The following is a 17,965-nucleotide window of genomic DNA, read 5'->3' as shown; positions in this document are numbered from 1 at the left end:
GCTCAAACTATTTCAAAAAGTAGCCACACGGCTTCCTTTGTTGTCCACCATTTTTGTCACCATGTGACGAAGCCACATGGGGCATTGTCTCTCTCCACCATCTTGTTCTCTCTCTCTCTCTCTCTCTCTCTCTCTCTCTCACACACATCTACATACACACTCATCTGTACACACACACATTTACACCTCATCCACAAGCCTTTGCTTGATAATGTTTGTTGCCTAGATTAGTTTATAAGAGTTATTTGTTTAATTAAGTTCATTGATTTTGGGTTGATGTTGCTTTGTTTAAATAAATTCTGTTATAATTTAAGAGAGCAGTTGTTTGTGGTTACTGGTGTATTTACATTGTGATATAAGCTGGGTGAGAAGGCTTTGTGTACGGATTTCACGCCTTCAATTTATTAAATATAGTTATTCATTATTAATAATATTAGTAATTAAATAACTAATTTGAGACTGATTTGAGTGATATTTTGGTTATATTTACCTGATTACAGGTTGGTGCCCCAAAACGAGATTAAACATAGTTTAATGATATTTTATTTATATTATTAATAATTAAGTATAATTATTAAAGAATATAACCAAAGTTGACTTGATACAACCCCAACAAAACTCTTTCAGTAAAAATCAGATTTTTTTATGACGCAGATTCAAACAAGAAAATAAACATGAACAGCATTCAATCTAAAACTTCATGGACGTCAGAAACATGTGAACATGAAAATGTTTCAGCTGATAATCAAACACATGAGATGTAAAACACAAACAGAGAAGAAGAGAACTGACCTCAGAGTCTCCAGTCTACAGTTTGGACTCTGCAGTCCCTCACTCAGCAGCTTCACTCCTGAATCCTGCAGCTTGTTGTCACTCAGGTTCAGATCTCTCAGATGGGAGGGGTTGGACTTCAGAGCTGAGGCCAGAGAAGAACAGCTGATCTCTGACAAACTGCAGCTCCTCAATCTGAATAAAGAATAAAAGATGTGAATAAAGAGAATGATCAATCAGATGATAACATAACAACATAACTAGGTCCAATAAGTGAGTGTGTCCCTAAAATAAGTAGAGAGACTTTGTCATTCTGTTATTGTGGATCATTCAAATGTCAGCTTTCTACAGACATCATCCAAACATTCATACAGCTGTTCATGTCAATAAAGACACCAACATGTTACTGACCTCAGTCAAGATTACACAACCAATACTCTACTGAGCTTTACACACCTGGGAGAGTGTGTGTGTGTGTGTCTGTGTGTGTGTGTCTCTGTGTGTGTGTGTCTCTCTGTGTGTGTGTGTGTGTGTGTGTGTGTGTCTCTGTTTGTGTGTGTATATGTGTGTCTCTGTGTGTGTGTGTGTGTCTGTGTGTGTGTGTGTGTGTCTATATGTGTGTGTGTGTGTGTGTGTGTGTGTGTGTGTCTCTGTGTGTGTCCGTGTGTGTGTGTGTGTCTCTGTGTGTGTGTCTGTCTGTGTGTGTGTGTGTGTCTCTGTGTGTGTCCGTGTATACGTGTGTCTCTGTGTTTGTGTCTGTCTGTGTGTGTGTGTGTGTGTGTGTGTGTGTGTGTGTGTCTCTGTTTGTGTGTGTGTGTGTGTCTCTTCAGTTTTGAACATTTAATAAAATCAGAAACTTTAAAAACTTATAGAACTCCATTTAAACTATTTCAGTAAAAATCAGATTTTTTTATGATGCAGATTCAAACAAGAAAATAAACATGAACAGCATTCAATCTAAAACTTCATGGACGTCAGAAACATGTGAACATGAAAATGTTTCAGCTGATAATCAAACACATGAGATGTAAAACACAAACAGAGAAGAAGAGAACTGACCTCAGAGTCTCCAGTCTACAGTTTGGACTCTGCAGTCCCTCACTCAGCAGCTTCACTCCTGAATCCTGCAGATTGTTGTCACTCAGGTACAGCTCTCTCAGATGGGAGGGGTTGGACTTCAGAGCTGAGGCCAGAGAAGAACAGCTGATCTCTGACAAACTGCAGCTCCACAATCTGAATAAAGAATAAAAGATGTGAATAAAGAGAATGATCAATCAGATGATAACATAACAACATAACTAGGTCCAATAAGTGAGTGTGTCCCTAAAATAAGTAGAGAGACTTTGTCATTCTGTTATTGTGGATCATTCAAATGTCAGCTTTCTACAGACATCATCCAAACATTCATACAGCTGTTCATGTCAATAAAGACACCAACATGTTACTGACCTCAGTCAAGATTACACAACCAATACTCTACTGAGCTTTACACACCTGGGAGAGTGTGTGTGTGTGTGTGTGTGTGTGTGTGTGTGTGTGTGTGTGTGTGTCTGTGTGTGTGAGTGTGTTTGTGAGTGTGAGTGTGTGTGTGTGTGTGTGTGTGTGTGTGTGTGTGTCTGTGTCTGTGTGTGTGTGTGTGTGTGTGTGTGTGTGTCTGTGTGTGTGTCTGTGTGTGCATGTGTGTGTCTGTGTGTGTGTGTGTGAGTGTGTGTGAGTGTGTGTCTCTGTGTGAGTGTGTGTGTCTGTGTGTGTGTGTGTGTGTGTGTGTGTGTATATGTGTGTCTCTGTGTGTGTGTGTCTCTGTCTCTGTCTCTGTCTCTGTGTGAGTGTGTGTGTCTCTGTGTGAGTGTGTGTGTGTGTGTGTGTGTGTCTCTGTGTGAGTGTGTGTGTTCCGAGTAATAATTTCTAATCCAAAATCCTCCAGTGTTTCCCACATAGACGATACTTGGGCGCGCCGCCCAGGTACATTTATGGACGCCCGAGTATTTTTCCTACTTACTTATTTTGTCATTCATTCAAAACATTGCTGCCAAAGAAAGAGAGAGAGAGAGAGAGAGAGAGAGAGAGAGAGAGAGAGAGAGAGAGAGAGAGAGAGAGAGAGAGAGAGAGAGAGTGAGAGAGAGAGTTGAGTTTTTAAAACTTCATTTATTCAGATAAAAATGTATTTACATTCCCATTGTTGGGATACTGTCACAAACTACAATATGTCACAAAAATATGGATTTATATTAAAACATCTGCAAATATGATTTCAGAGTCTTTCAAAGAAAAGAGTACACCATCATCGTCCCATATTTTTTCAAAAACATCCAGCTCTTCCATTTTAAAATAATACTTGTGTTCCAACAATATTCGAGATTTAACAAGGTTCCGAAACACCACAACACAATCACATCTCTGTCCTCTTTCCATTCTTTCTTTTCTACTGAGATAAACTGCCAACTTTGCTTGACCAAAAAGGAAATTCAGCAGCCGACCTTTTTTCTTCTTTTTTTTACTGTAAGAGAAACCAAAAATGAACATGAGGTCAGTAAAATGTTCTCCATAGGACATTACGAGAGTATTCAGTATCCCAAAAAGAGATCTCAATCTAGAACACTGTAAAAAACAATGAAAAATTGTCTCTCGTTCGGAGCAAAAGGGGCAATTATCTGAGACAGCAGGATTCAACACAGAAACAAAAGCATTAACAGCCACAATTCCATGTAAAAGACGCCATTGTAAATCAGCAGTACTTTTTGTTAACGGTGGTTTGTAGAGCATGCTCCATGCAGGTTTGACCTCAGATTTTACTTTGAAATACTTTCTCCATGGTGTGTCTGCTCTATCTTTAAGTTTCTCTTTATTTAACCCCTTGACACATCCCTGATAAAGTGTTTTCCCATTCACAGAGTCCAAAGGCATCCAAACCTTACTGCTCTCTTCCAGAGGGCCCAGTCCTTCAGACTTTGACCTCACACACATCCTGGGAAAACAGTCACAATCCTCAGGTTTCAGTTGTCCGTTAAACCATTTCTGTAGGAGAACTCTGTCCTCTTCTGACAGCGCCTTTCTGAATTTCTCCAGCATCAGCCCGACCACTCGAATCGATCTGACCTTCAGTCTCCTCGCCACGGTTACAGCATTATCCAAATTAGCTCCAGCCAGTTCTAAGAGATGTTGGACTGTAGTTATTCCTTTATTTGTCAGAGTTCCAGATGTCATCAGCGCCTCTTCCAATGAAGTGCCCAACCGAGAGCCCTTCAGTATAGGTTCCTTCAACAGCCAATGCAAGGATGTGTTTGAACCCAGACGCCCAGTTTCCAACAGCCCCCACATTTTAATAACACTCACATAAAATGATGGCAAACAACTCAGATTCAACTCTGCACAGTTCATAAGAAACATGTTTCTTCCAAATCCTAAATGACCAACAAGACCAAAGATAAACTCAGCCACGTGTCTCCAGGGTAAATTTAGAGGTCCATAAAGAAAGCTTTGTAGGACCTGCAGTCTAAAAGCTGCCTTCCTACTTGCCAGATGAACCAATCCCTGTCCTCCTTCCTCTTTAGGCAAAAATAAAACACTCTGTTGTACCCAGTGTAATCTATCCCAAAAGAAGTTTACAATGATACTCTGGAGTTTCATTAACAGGTTTGCTGGAGGTTCTAACACTGACAGGCGATGCCACAGGGTGGAGGCCACTAGATTGTTAATAATAAGTGTGCGCCCCCTATAGGACATTCGTGGTAAAAGCCACTGCCATTTCTTTAATTTGCCCTCCATTTTCTCAATCACACCCTCCCAGTTTTTCTGAACCTCAGACTGACATCCTAAAAAAACACCTAGATACTTGATGCCATGCGTCACCCATTTAAACCCATCAGGTAACCTTGGTTCATTCCCTCGCCATTTTCCTACTAACAAGGCTGTACTTTTACCCCAGTTTACTTTTGAGGAGGAAATTTCCCCAAAGCACTCCGTGATGTGAATAAGCTTTTTGACATCACTATTATCTGTTACAGCAACCATGATGTCATCTGCATATGCTGACAGATGCATGGGTATAAGATTCTCCTTTAATTTAAACCCTGTTAACTGTTTTCTTATCTGACACAACATGGGTTCAATGGCTATAGAATAAAGCATGCCAGACACTGCACAGCCCTGCCGAATCCCTCTATTGATATTAAAAGGAGCGCTTAAACCACCATTAACCTTCAATACACTTTCAATGTCACAATACAGAGATTTCATCAAGGCAATGAAACTGGGGGAGAAACCAAAAGCCTCAAAGGTGTTCCACAAATACTTATGTTCCACCCGATCAAATGCCTTCTCTTGGTCAAGAGAAATCAGACCAAACTTAACATCTACCGAGCTAGAGACTTCCAAATAATCTCTAATGAGGGATATATTGTCCCTAATTGATCTGCCAGGGATGCAGTATGACTGATCAACATGTATTACTTGCTCCATCACTTTTCTTAATCTATTGGCCAACACATTGGAAAAGATTTTATAATCTGCACAAAGCAGACTTACTGGCCTCCAGTTCTTTATTTCACAAAGGTCACCTTTTTTAGGCAGGAGAGTGAGGACCGCTCTTCGACAGCTCACAGGTAGTTTCCCTCCAGACACACTGTCATTTATGACCTCTAACAAATCGTCTCCCAAAGTAGACCAAAAACATTTGTAAAAGTCTACAGGGAGACCATCTATTCCTGGAGCTTTGCCGTTTTCCATACTCATCAACGCCTCCTGCAGCTCTTGCAGTGTGAGTGGGCGTGACAGTTCTGCATTATCCCCTGCTGATAACTTTGGTAAGTCAGACAAAAACTGCTCTGACATCAGCACGTTCTCTCTGTACTCACTGTTGTAGAGGTTTGAGAAGAAGTCCACAGCTCTTTTCCTGATTTCAGCTGAGTCAGTGAGATCTCTTCCATCAGCAGATCTGATACAGTGGATGAGTCGATTCTGACCATTTTTCTTTTCTAGATTGAAGAACTTGGATGGAGCATCCATTTCAGAGATATTTTGAAAACGTGATCGGACTAACGTCCCCTGTGCTCTTATCCCCAGCAGATCTGCCAAAGCAGCTTTTTTGGATTTGAGTGCCTTAATGTGGCCTCCATCTCCTGTGGATCCACTTAAAGTCTGGAGTTCCACAATATCAGTCTCTAGATGTTTTATAGATTGTGTGACCTCTCTTGTGACATTAAAATTGTACTGATTACAAAACTGCTGAATTTGTATTTTACCAATATCCCACCATTGCTGTAAAGATGTAAACTGAGATTTCCTAGACTGCCACTTTTTCCCCAAAAAATTGAAACATTTTCTAAAGTGACCGTCATTTGTTAAAACCGTATTAAAATGCCAATATGCACTTTTTGGTTTGACTCCATTTATAAAAACATTTCCGATTAACAAACAGTGATCTGAAAAACCCACTGGACACAAGAAACAAGATTTGAATATTTGTAATTGGTGTTCAAAGCAATAAAATCTGTCTAACCTGGCTAAAGAGATGTAATTATCTCTAGCATGTGCCCATGAATACTGTCTATTGTTCCCATGTTTGGAGCGCCACACATCCGTCAGTTCATACGTTTCAATAATACGTTTCAAAATGTTCCTTGACTGAGCATTAGGTTCCATATGATTCCTGTCCAAATCATCAACAGTGCAATTAAAGTCTCCTCCTAATATCAAAAAATCAGTTGAAGCACATCCTGAAAGGGTGCTGGCTAATTTGTCAAGAAAAAGACATCTTTCAGTTGGATTTACTGGAGTGTACACATTTAACAAAGTGAGCGTGGATTTTTCATATCTGGCAGTCACTTTCAGTAACCTGCCCTGAACGACCTCCTCTGAGTCTACAGACACCGGCAGAAAGTTCTTTGAGAAAAGAATTGCCACGCCTGCACTCAAACTACTCTTATGACTCAAAAAGATATTTCCATCCCATTCTCTCTTCCACTCAACTTCATTATCATTATTACTGAGTTTCTTGAGCAAAAGCAATATCAATGCACTTAGTTTTTAAAAGTTCATAATACATAGTTCTCTTTTTAACATCTCTTGCTCCGTTAAGATTTAAAGATGAAATTTTGAAACTACTCATAATGAAACACACACTGAACAGAATGGAAAAATATGCAGAACATACTGTTTCCTGTCCTTTACTTTTTTGCTTCATTAGTAATTAGTGTCTTTACCTTCTGCACCAGTTTTCTGAGGCGGTACACCTCTGTGGTTTTAAGACAAGTATCACCCTTCTTTCTCATCAACCACTTTGAAGCGGCAACAAACAAAGGTCGATTTGGAAAAAAATCATCCACATTAACATCCCTCTTTCCTTTAGTTACTTCTAGGAAACTACGGATTTGCTCAAGATCATAACCATTGCTCTTCTGACCATCAGGGATAGATGAATCAGAATACTCTCGCTCACTATCCGAGTCAGGGAAGTCTTCTGAATCACTTTCTTGCAATCTTGTCTTTTCCTTTATTAAAGGCATTTTCTTTGGTGTCGCTCCTTTAGATTGTGCTTTCCTCTTTAATTTTGGCACTTTAAACAAATCTTCATCACCTCCCACTGTTTTTTCCCCAACATCATGTATCACCTCATCAATGTTGCTTTGTTCCAGCTCCTCTCCTTCTACACTAGTCTGACTCTGATTCTCAAACGCTTCAGCAGAGGCGGTTGCACACTCTCCATCCGGTTGTGTTTCAGACCCCTCAGCTGGTGTCTCCCTCTGCACCCCTTCACTGTTCTCCTGACCCCCCCCCCCTCTGCACCCCTTCACTGTCCTCCTGACCCCCCCCCTCTGCACCCCTTCACTGTCCTCCTGACTCCCCACCCTCTGCACCCCTTCATCCTCCGTGCTCGGAGCAGCCTCTGCCTCTGGCTCACGAGCCTTTTCTGGACAATTCCGCACCAGGTGCCCTTCCTGCCCACAGCCAAAACATTTCATAGATTGTGTTGATGCGAAAATTGTGTAATCAAACCCTTCAACTTTAAATTTCATGACCACATTCAGCGCATCACTATCATTCTTCAGGATCATGTAGAGTTGTCTCCTGAAAGACACAACATGTTTCAGTCTGCTGGATTTACATCCTGATGGGAGCATTTTCATTGCCGACACAATCTGTCCATGACGTGAAAGCTCCCTTTCCAACACCTCATCACTGATAAATGGTGGCAAGTTAGACAGTATGATTTTTTTCGCTGGATTAGTGAGAGGAAAAACGGTGACATGCGTGTTTTTAACAACAATTCCTCGCTCAACAACAAAGTTTACTTTTTCAAATGAGTCCAAAAAAATCCCAACTGCGCTGTTCATCCTGGACGCAGCCCTTAAACTATCATACCCGACGACCTCCCCAACTGCCAGACTACAATCCTCCACTGAGTGCTCCACGCCGACCGGTACTTTAATTCCGTGCCGACGGGAGAGGTTTGTGAAACCCCCAGAAGCATTGGCACTGGGCCTGCTACCTGCCATGACACACAGCCAGGTAGGCTACCGGCTGCTGCCGTGCAGCACACCGATCACCCCCCGTGAACCCCGATAGTGATTAGAAAGACGTGTGAACAGTGTGTAAACTATCACCAGTGACAAGAAACAGTTTCTCAAACCTTAATGGAAAAAAAGACGAAACCTCATCCACTCCAACACACTCTCCTACCGCTCAGCAAACACTCACGTATGCGCAAGAGAGAGAGAGAGAGAGAGAGAGAGAGAGAGAGAGAGAGAGAGAGAGGGAGAGAGAGTGAGGAAGAGAGAGGGAGAGAAAGAGAAAGAGAGAGAGAGAGAGAGAAAAAGAGAGTGAGAGAGAGAGAGGGAGAGCGAGAGAGAGACTTTAGATGTGTGTGTGTCAGGCCACAGCACAGTTGTCACTCGTTAAGGTTCATCACAGATTAAACCTGCTCACATGAATATGTTGTCACAAACACACAGAGTGTCTTTGATGTAAACAGTCATCTTCAGGTATTTCACTGTCAGGCATCAAATGTTTCCAAACCAACAGACTTGAATTTCTCCTTCAGCGTTGATCACTGCAGTCTGATCAGCTCCGTGTGGAGTTCAACTTCTTTAACTAAGTAAACTCAGTTAAACCACTTTTGATATGAGTCTGGCAGTCTGTTCTTCTACGTGTCCGCAATATCATGATCTAACTCTGTCACTGACTTTTTATGCACCATGAATCTGTGCCATCTCCGTGCACAATTTCTAGGAAGCATTTTAGCGCTGCTCCACAGTTAAACCAGCGGACCGCTGTATGATCAGACAGCCTGTGTGTGATATTGTTTTCAGATAAGAATGAAATGTTCAGTAATAGTTATATTTTTACAGTCTGATTAAAGCTGGTGATAAAGGCACAACAGCAGGCTACTGCATTTAGAAGTGATGTCACACTGAAACTTTTAGGTGATCAACAAGTTCACCTCTGGGTGACCTAAAAATGAACCATCTGTAAATAAAATCAGTTAATATTCATTTTAATTTACTGTTTTTACAATAACCAGAGGTAAAATAAGTCTATCATCAGGCTCAACGCCGGTGTCCACAAACTACACTGGATGTGAGGAGACGGTCTGGGCCGTTACGCAGGACAGAGAGGATTGTTTTTTATTTGCACGAGCTGCTCTTTGTGGCTCACTCCATAGGAAGCTTTGTTATCATTAGTAAAACTTTTGTTTTCCATCAGTCAAGACAGGAGAAACTGGTAAGAAGTGTGAAGAACTGAAGACTGTCATGATGCACGCAGTGCAGCGCCTCCTGTCGTTAAGTCACGTAGCTTTGATAAAATTCTGGCAACTTGTGAGCAAATAAAACTAAAGAAATATCGCTCCTTCGATCTCTCTTAAAACCTGCATTCTGTGTCACCTCTCTTTTCTGATGTGATGTATTACCAGCGTAATGCAGGAGCTCGGCCACTCGTCTTTTTCATGATACTCCCTGCTGAGAAAATCGTTCAAAGTGCCCCGTTTGATTAATTTTAGTATCATGATATCAACCTTTACGTTGCTCATTATAGGTTTTAATACAATTCAGGGAAAATAAGTATTACAATGTAATTTATAAAAAAAATATATATATTTTTCAATACATTTCCTCCTTCTTCCCAAAACGTCTCACGGGCCAGATGAAACCTGCTGTCGGGCCGTATGTTTGACATCCCTGCCCTAAGATAAGAGTTAGCCCTAACCCTAACCCCCCCAAAAAAGACGATCGTCTGCAACGAAAAGTGAACTAAGTAAAAATCTGTAATATTTATTCTAGTTATAGAGAAGACATTCAATCAAAGAGTCTTCAATTTAAACTTTCCTTTGACAGTTTCAGAATCTCACAGTGTCACAAACATCTCAGACAAAACAAGTGTTTGACTTTATTTTTACGTCTGATGGTTGAAATTGGAATGATTGTTTTTCTTTGTTTAATTATTCATAATTTATCTAAAAATCAGCTGTTCAGGTGGTAAAGAGTGAAATATACAACAAGTTATGTTTTTATATATTTAGGTTTAAAATGTAAGGCTTTAAATTGCTACCACTCTGTGGATAAAACCACAGAAGAAGAAAATGGACTTCAGCATTAAGATGCTCAGTGTGGATCATTTGATTATCAGCCTGAAGTCTACAGTTTAGTTTCACATCATATGAATCTGAACAGAGAAATTAAACCTGTTGTCTTACCTCAGAGTCTCCAGTCTACAGTTTGGACTCTGCAGTCCAGAACACAGCAGCTTCACTCCTGAATCCTGCAGCTCGTTGTGACTCAGGTTCAGCTCTCTCAGATGGGAGGGGTTGGACTTCAGAGCTGAGGCCACGACTTCACAGTGAGTCTCTGACAGTCCACAGTTAAACAACCTGTCATGACATTAATGGTACATAATATGTTATTTAAAGGAATGTCTTAATATTTTGACAAATTGTGTTCAATCACATCAGAGGTTCAGCTGATCTGAACTCACTTTAGTTAACAAACATTTCTATCACTTGTAAACGTGTGTGTGTGTGTGTGTGTGTGTGTGTGTGTGTGTGTGTGTGTGTGTGTGTGTGTGTGTGTGTGTGTGTGTGTGTGTGTGTGTGTCTGACTGCTCCTGGTCCCTGTGATGTAATTGAGAAGTGGAGCGTGCATTTAGTGTGAACTATATGATCAGTGTGTATAACGCAGCACAGTTTAACAGAGTCTGTGTTGAGATGTTCACAGACTACAGCAGGCTGTGAGATGACGTCGCTATCGTTAAGTTAGCTGCAGACACGGTGACAGTGAACGGAAAAAGTGACCAGATCACGTTTGTTCCCAACACACGGCCGTATGGATCAAGGATCCACTGTGTTCTGTTGCACTAAAAGTAAAACTGTGTGTGTGTGTGTGTGTGTGTGTGTGTGTGTGTGTGTGTGTGTGTGTGTGTGTGTGTGTGTCTTAGCGATGCTCCGTCATGAAGACAGCAGAGAGAGGAGCAGGGAAAAGTAGCTGCAGCTACATCAAATGTGCTTCATACTTGTAGCCTAGTTTTAAATAAAGTATAGCATAGTTATACATGAATGATGGGTAAAACATTTACCCGCCCTGTGGCGGATAGCCCTCTGAAGTGTACTCGTCAAAAAGAAAATCTACGCGTTTGCCGGTTGTTCATTTCAGACCCTGAGTATACATCATTACATCATACATAATATCAAATCAAGGCTTATAGTATTCAAGTAATAGGCTATTAATGACAGGAAATGTTTCAACATTTAAAGAAAATACTGACATGCTCTTTGTCTCGCTTTTTAACAGAGAAAAAAGTTTATTTTAGATCTTTAACTTTACTATTTTGAGGCTGGAGCGAGTTTTCATTGTAGCCATGTAGGCTAACTCATTTAGCTGCAATCTGCTCATAGAGTCAGAGCAGAACAAACAGCAGACCGGGGACTCAATTTATGTTGTTTGTTGTCACAAATTGTAAAGAACTGTGGCTTAAGAATCAGGCTGTGTTAACTTGTCACTGTGTAGCTTTATTCTGAACTCACACACTGCACGTAACAACAATGCACTCTATCAGGTACGGTGGCTGAGGAGGATCACAGTGCAAAGTCGCACTTCACAACAGCGCTTCTAGCGCTCTAATGATACACTACACAAATCACTCTGTTACGTTACTTTTATTAACCCCTAACCCCCCGTTACATGCTCAACTTTGTCAAAGCTAACTAGAGAAAGAAATCTTATTTTTGAAGCTTATAGCAAATGAATTGTTCTCAGATGAATTCTTGTTTTGAGTTTGTAAATTTATAATAAAGGGGCAGTTAAGAGACGAGGGGGAGGGGGGGGGTGACAACAAACAACATAAATTGAGTCCCCAGTCTGCTGACACGACTTCCTTTAAAAAAAATAAAGGTGAGCATAATACTTTTAATTTTCTGCGGAACATAATACCTTACTAACACAATTAAATGTACTGGAACAAATGTGTGTAAAACAAAAACTAAATGTATTATTTTGTCCGGTTTACTTTTTTCTCCACCCGGCCACCTTCTGTCTGTAACGTGATGTAAGGTATTACTGTTGGTAACTTCAGTAATCATGTCACTTTAATCATGTCACTTTTACTAAACAGTCCATTGTCCCAGTGCCGAAACACTCCAGCCCGACAGGCCTGAACGACTACCGCCCTGTGGCACTCACACCCATCATAATGAAGTGCTTTGAGCGACTGGTCCTAGCACACCTGAAAAACTGCCTCCCACCCACACTGGACCCATTCCAGTTTGCCTACCGCAGCAATAGGAGTACAGAGGATGCAGTCTTCACTGCGCTGCACTCTGTGCTCACTCATCTGGACAATAACAACACATACGCACGAATGCTGTTTGTTGATTTTAGCTCAGCATTCAACTCTGTCATCCCCTCCAAGTTAAACACTAAACTCGGAGACCTGGGCTTCAACTCCTCCCTCCGTCACTGGATAATGGACTTTCTGACCAACAGACCCCAGTATGTTAGGTCAGGACACACCTGCTCCACCACCATCACACTCAACACAGGCGTACCACAGGGCTGTGTGCTGAGCCCATTCCTCTACTCCCCCTTCACCCACGACTGCAGACCTGTACATGGATCCAACACCATCATCAAGTTTGCGGACGATACAGCGGTGATTGGCCTCATCAGCAACAACGATGACACGGCCTACAGGGAGGAGGTACAGCATCTGGCCGCCTGCTGTGCTGACAATAACCTGCTCCTCAACAACAGCAAGACGAAGGAGATCATCGTGGACTTCAGGAGAGAAAGAGGAAGCACGCACAACCCCATTCACATCAACGGGATGGCTGTTGAACGTGTCTCCAGCTTCAAGTTCCTGGGAACCCACATCACAGAGGACCTCTCCTGGTCCACTAACACCTCCAGTCTGGTTAATCAACGCCTCTTTTTCCTGAGGACACTGAAGAGACACCACCTGTCTTCAGCTGTACTGATGAACTTCTACCGCTGTGTGATCGAGAGCATCCTGACCAGCAGTGTCTCAGTCTGGTACGGAAACTGCTCTGTCGCAGACCGTAAGGCGCTACAGCGGGTGGTAAAAACCGCCCAGCGCATCACAAGGTGTCCACTTCCTGCCATTGAGGATGTCCAAAGAACACGCTGTCTGCGGCGAGCTCATGGCATCCTTAAAGACTCCTCCCACCCTGCCCACAGACTGTTTACCCTCCTGCCCTCCGGCAGGCGCTTCAGAAGCCTCCGGACCAGAACCAGCAGACTGAGGAACAGCTTTTTCCCCAGAGCTGTTTCTCTACTGAACTCTACCCCCCGAACTCTGAACTCTGTCTCTCTCTCTCTCTCTCCCTCTCTCTCTCCGCACCCTGCTGACCCCCCTTTCCCCTCCATATCACCTCACACCCATCATCCCCCCACCACTCCTCCTGGTCACACACACACATCTCTCATCCATCTGTATTATTGTATTATAGTATGTTCATATTCTTTAAATTATCTGTAAACTTGTATAACATGCTCACTGCATCTTAATCTGTATATTATTAGTATAGCATGCTCACTGCATCTTAATCTGTATATTATTAGTATAGCATGCTCACTGCATCTTAATCTGTATATTATTAGTATAGCATGCTCACTGCATCTTAATCTGTATATTATTAGTATAGCATGCTCACTGCATCTTAATCTGTATATTATTAGTATAGCATGCTCACTGCATCTTAATCTGTATATTATAATCCTAAAAACACACTTATTTTGTAGCATTACTTATTTATAGCATTTATTTATATTTATTGCATCCCATTAATCCAGCCATCCAGATATACCTCATAATTCACTTTTTTTGTCTACATCTGTAAATTTTGCAATTACTGTACATAGCACAGAACTACTGTACATAGCACAGACTCTTGCACTCAATTACTGTACATAGCACAGACTCTTGCACTTTCTGCTTATTTGCACTTCTGGTGAGATGCCAAACCTCATTTCGTTACTCTATACTTGTATATGTGTAATGACAATAAAGTTGAATCTCATCTCATCTCATCTCATCTGGTTAATGGTGTTACTTTAAGTTCTTCTACTGTCAGTGTTGCTCCCCCGACCTGGCCTAGTGGTGCCAGAGAAGAAGTTTCTGGATGTAAATACAAAGAAGCAACACAGTTTAGCTGTGTTCAGCTCGGCTGCAGGATTTATTCTGCAGAACTTGCCTCTCTTTGGGGTATTATGCTCCTCACAAGCGCTATGCGCCCTCTAGTGACCTGATTGAGGATTGCAATAGTAACAAGTTCAGTGCACTGGAATTCGGCTCTAAACAGATATTTTAGACACATAAAAAGATATGTTGGGGTCTATTTTTAACTCAATACATTTGTTCTGACTGTCCCAATGACTTTTAACACAGTTTTCAAATCTTGTCATCCATTTTTAACTTTTTGATAACCTTTGTTTTTAGCTTTAGACGATACACATTTTAATGAATTATATACACGTTTTTTTAACCCTTTACATCAGCATAAAGTGAGGACAGAAAAACTAATCAAATGTCCCTTTCCACGCACGCTAACACAACTCGTCAGACTTTAATCTTGTGACGTTGGCTCGAGTCCATGAAGGAGGAAAACAAAAATGTCCGAGCGGTTTAAATCAAGACAAAGAGAAATATTCTTGATTTACTTAATAGACCGTGTGCAGGAGTTAACCTTTAAATCAGCATTCAACATTATCCCAGTCTTTGGTTAATGGGGTTGTAATTAGGACTGCCGCGGTGATCCAAGGTGGCTCAATAGCGTGGTGTGAGGTAATATCACACTGTACAGGTTTTAAAACCAACTGTAATGATTATAACTGTTTCAGCTGTGTGTGTGTGTGTGTGTATGTGTGTGTGTGTGTGTGTGTGTGTGTGTGTGTGTGTGTGTGTGTGTGTGTGTGTGTGTGTGTGAACGTTTGTCTCTGTCTCTGATTGTCACTGCGTTGTTGTTAAGAAAACAATAAAATAAGTTTGAATAAATTATAGACTTCAAACTTTCCTTTTTGATAAATCTTATAGTTAGGGCTGACGCTGGTGTGGACCAGATCCTAGTTCTGCTGCTATAGACTTAGACTACCAGGAGAACTGATACCTCTCTCTCTCTCTCTCTCTCTCTCTCTCTCTCCCTCTCTCTTTCTCTCTTTCTCTCTCTCTCTCTCTCTGTCTCTCTCTCTCTTTCTCTCGCTGTCTCTCCCTCTCTCTCTCTCTTTCTCTCCCTCTCTCTCTTTCTCTCTCTCTCTCTCTTTGTTTGTTAATATTTCAGATAAACACTGTTTTCAAAAACCTAGATATTGTATAGTATATATTTGAAGAACTAAACTTATTTTGACTCATATTTAATCACATCTGGACTTACTCTGCCTTCCTGCAGTTCCTCACAGCTGGAATCAGTCTCAGTCGTCCCTGGTCTGATGTCTTGTACTTCTTCAGGTTCAGCTCATCCAGAACCTCCTCTGACATCTGCAGCATGTAGGCCAGAGCAGAGCAGTGGATCTCAGAGAGTTTCTCCACTGATCTGTTCCCTGACTTCAGGAACTCTTGGATCTCCTGATGGACTGAGAGGTCGTTCATCTCTGTCAGACAGTGGAAGATGTTGATGCTTCTGTCAGGAGAGATATCTTTACTGTTCATCTCCTTCAGGTTGTTGATGACTCTCTGGATCATTTCTGGACTGTTGTCTCTCCGACCCAGCAGGACTCCTAAGAGTCTCTGGTTGGACTCCAGAGAGAGGCCATGAAGGAAGCGAACAAACAGGTCCAGGTGACCATTTTTACTTTTCAGGGATTTCTCCATGGCACTCCTCAGGAAGACATCCAGGGATGAGTCATCACTTTCAGGAGTTTGAAAAATTATGTTTTTCAGGAAAGCCTTCACTCCACCTCTCTTCCTGTTTGTCAAACAGTGGAACATGTAGACTGCAGCCAGGAACTCCTGAACGCTCAGATGAACAAAGCAGTAGACTGTTTTCTGGAGGATCACACACTCTGTTTTGAAGATCTCTGTACAAACTCCTGAGTACACCGAGGCCTTTGTGACATCCAGACCACAACGCTCCAGGTCTTCTTTATAGAACATGATGTTTCCTTTCTCCAGATGTTCAAACGCCAGCCTCCCCAGCTTCAGAAGAACTTCCCTGTCAGCCTCCATCAGCTCATGTGGACTTGTCTCACGTCCCTCATCATACTTGTTCTTCTTCCTCTTTGTCTGAACCAGCAGGAAGTGTGAGTACATGTCAGTCAGGGTCTTGGGCAGCTCTCCTCTCTGCTCTGTGCTCATCATGTGCTCCAGAACTGTGGCAGTGATCCAGCAGAAGACCGGGATCAGACACATGATGTGGAGGCTCCTGGATGTCTTGATGTGTGAGATGATTCTGCTGGACAGATCTTCATCATCACTGAACCTCCTCCTGAAGTACTCCTCCTTCTGGGCGTCAGTGAAGCCTCGTACTTCTGTTAGCCTGTCAACACATGCAGGAGGGATCTGATTGGCTGCTGCAGGTCGAGAAGTTATCCAGATGAGAGCTGAGGGGAGCAGATTCCCCTTGATGAGGTTTGTCAACAGTGTGTTTAATGGTGATTTCTTTGTGACATCAGACACAACCTCACTGTTTTTGAAGTCCAACGACGGTCTGCTTTCATCCAGGCCGTCAAAGATGAACAACAGTTTACAGACAGCGAGCGTCTCTGCTGTGACCTTCTGTAATGTTGGATGGAAAACATGGAGCAGCTCAAGAAGACTGTACTCCTCATCTCTGATCAAGTTCAGCTCCCTGAATGAAAGCAGGATCACCAGACTGACGTCTTGGTTCTCTGAGCCGTCTGCCCAGTCCAGAGTGAACTTCTGCACTGAGAAGGTTTTTCCAACACCAGCGACGCCGTTTGTCAGAACCACTCTGATGGGTTTCTGTTGGTCGGGTTGAGCTTCTGTCTTTTGGTTCTGTTGGTCGGGTAAGGCTTTAAAGATGTCCTGACACTTGATTGGAGTCTCATGGAGGGTCTTCTTTTTAGAGTCTGTCTCAAGCTGTCTCACCTCATGTTGGGTGTTCACCTCTTCACTCTGTCCCTCTGTGATGTAGAGCTCAGTGTAGATCCTGTTGAGGAGGGTTCTACTTCCTGTTTCATCACTTCCTTCAGTCACATGTTCACATCTCTTCCTCAGACTGATCTTAAGTTCATCTGTAACCTCCTGCAGACCTCTATCTGCTGAAAGAGAAGAAACATATCCTGAGACTGGATTTATAAAATGATCAAATAAACAATTTTCATTATTACACATTAAGCAAACTGCATGACACAAAAACATCCCTGTAATAAATGTGTGCTGCTACAAGAGAAATAAAATATACTGAATATAAACTGACAGCAAGAATCAGATAAAATGTAAATGTTTCATTTAACTATATATCAATGAAAATACTAACTGCTCTGTCTTGTTTTTAGACACAATGACTTCAGTCTTACTTATTACAGTGCTGGACTTACTGGATATCTGCAGTCCTCCTCTTATTTTAGATCGCTTTCCACACTGGGGACAGGAGGACTCTCCTGATGAAGTAGACTGGTCCCAGTATGAGGTGAGACACTGTCTACAGAACCAGTGTCCACAGCTGGTAGAAACTGGATCTCTTGGGACACACTGACACAAAGCACAGCTGGACAGCTGCTCCTCCACAGAAACA

The 17,965-nt window shown here is 42.0% G+C and overlaps 1 protein-coding gene across 1 annotated transcript in view; it reads right to left on the bottom strand.

Annotated features, from left to right (window-relative positions):
• Positions 1-17,483, bottom strand: part of LOC136179332 (NACHT, LRR and PYD domains-containing protein 12-like) — a 21,952-nt gene extending 4,469 nt beyond the window's left edge. Inside the window, exons 1-4 of the mRNA XM_065955507.1 lie at positions 15,644-17,483; positions 10,460-10,633; positions 1,831-2,004; positions 793-966 (exon numbers count right to left, since the gene is read on the bottom strand). Coding sequence (XP_065811579.1) covers positions 793-966; positions 1,831-2,004; positions 10,460-10,633; positions 15,644-16,617 — 1,496 coding nt within the window. The 5' untranslated portion in view covers positions 16,618-17,483. The remainder of the gene's footprint in view (positions 1-792; positions 967-1,830; positions 2,005-10,459; positions 10,634-15,643) is intronic.
• Positions 17,484-17,965: the final 482 nt, after the last annotated feature.

The sequence above is a fragment of the Labrus bergylta genome, chromosome 5, assembly GCF_963930695.1.
Source record: "Labrus bergylta chromosome 5, fLabBer1.1, whole genome shotgun sequence".
Taxonomy (NCBI): Eukaryota; Metazoa; Chordata; class Actinopteri; order Labriformes; family Labridae; genus Labrus; species Labrus bergylta.
The sequence above is the reverse complement of the archived record's forward strand: the minus strand, read 5'-3'. Positions and strand labels throughout refer to the sequence as shown.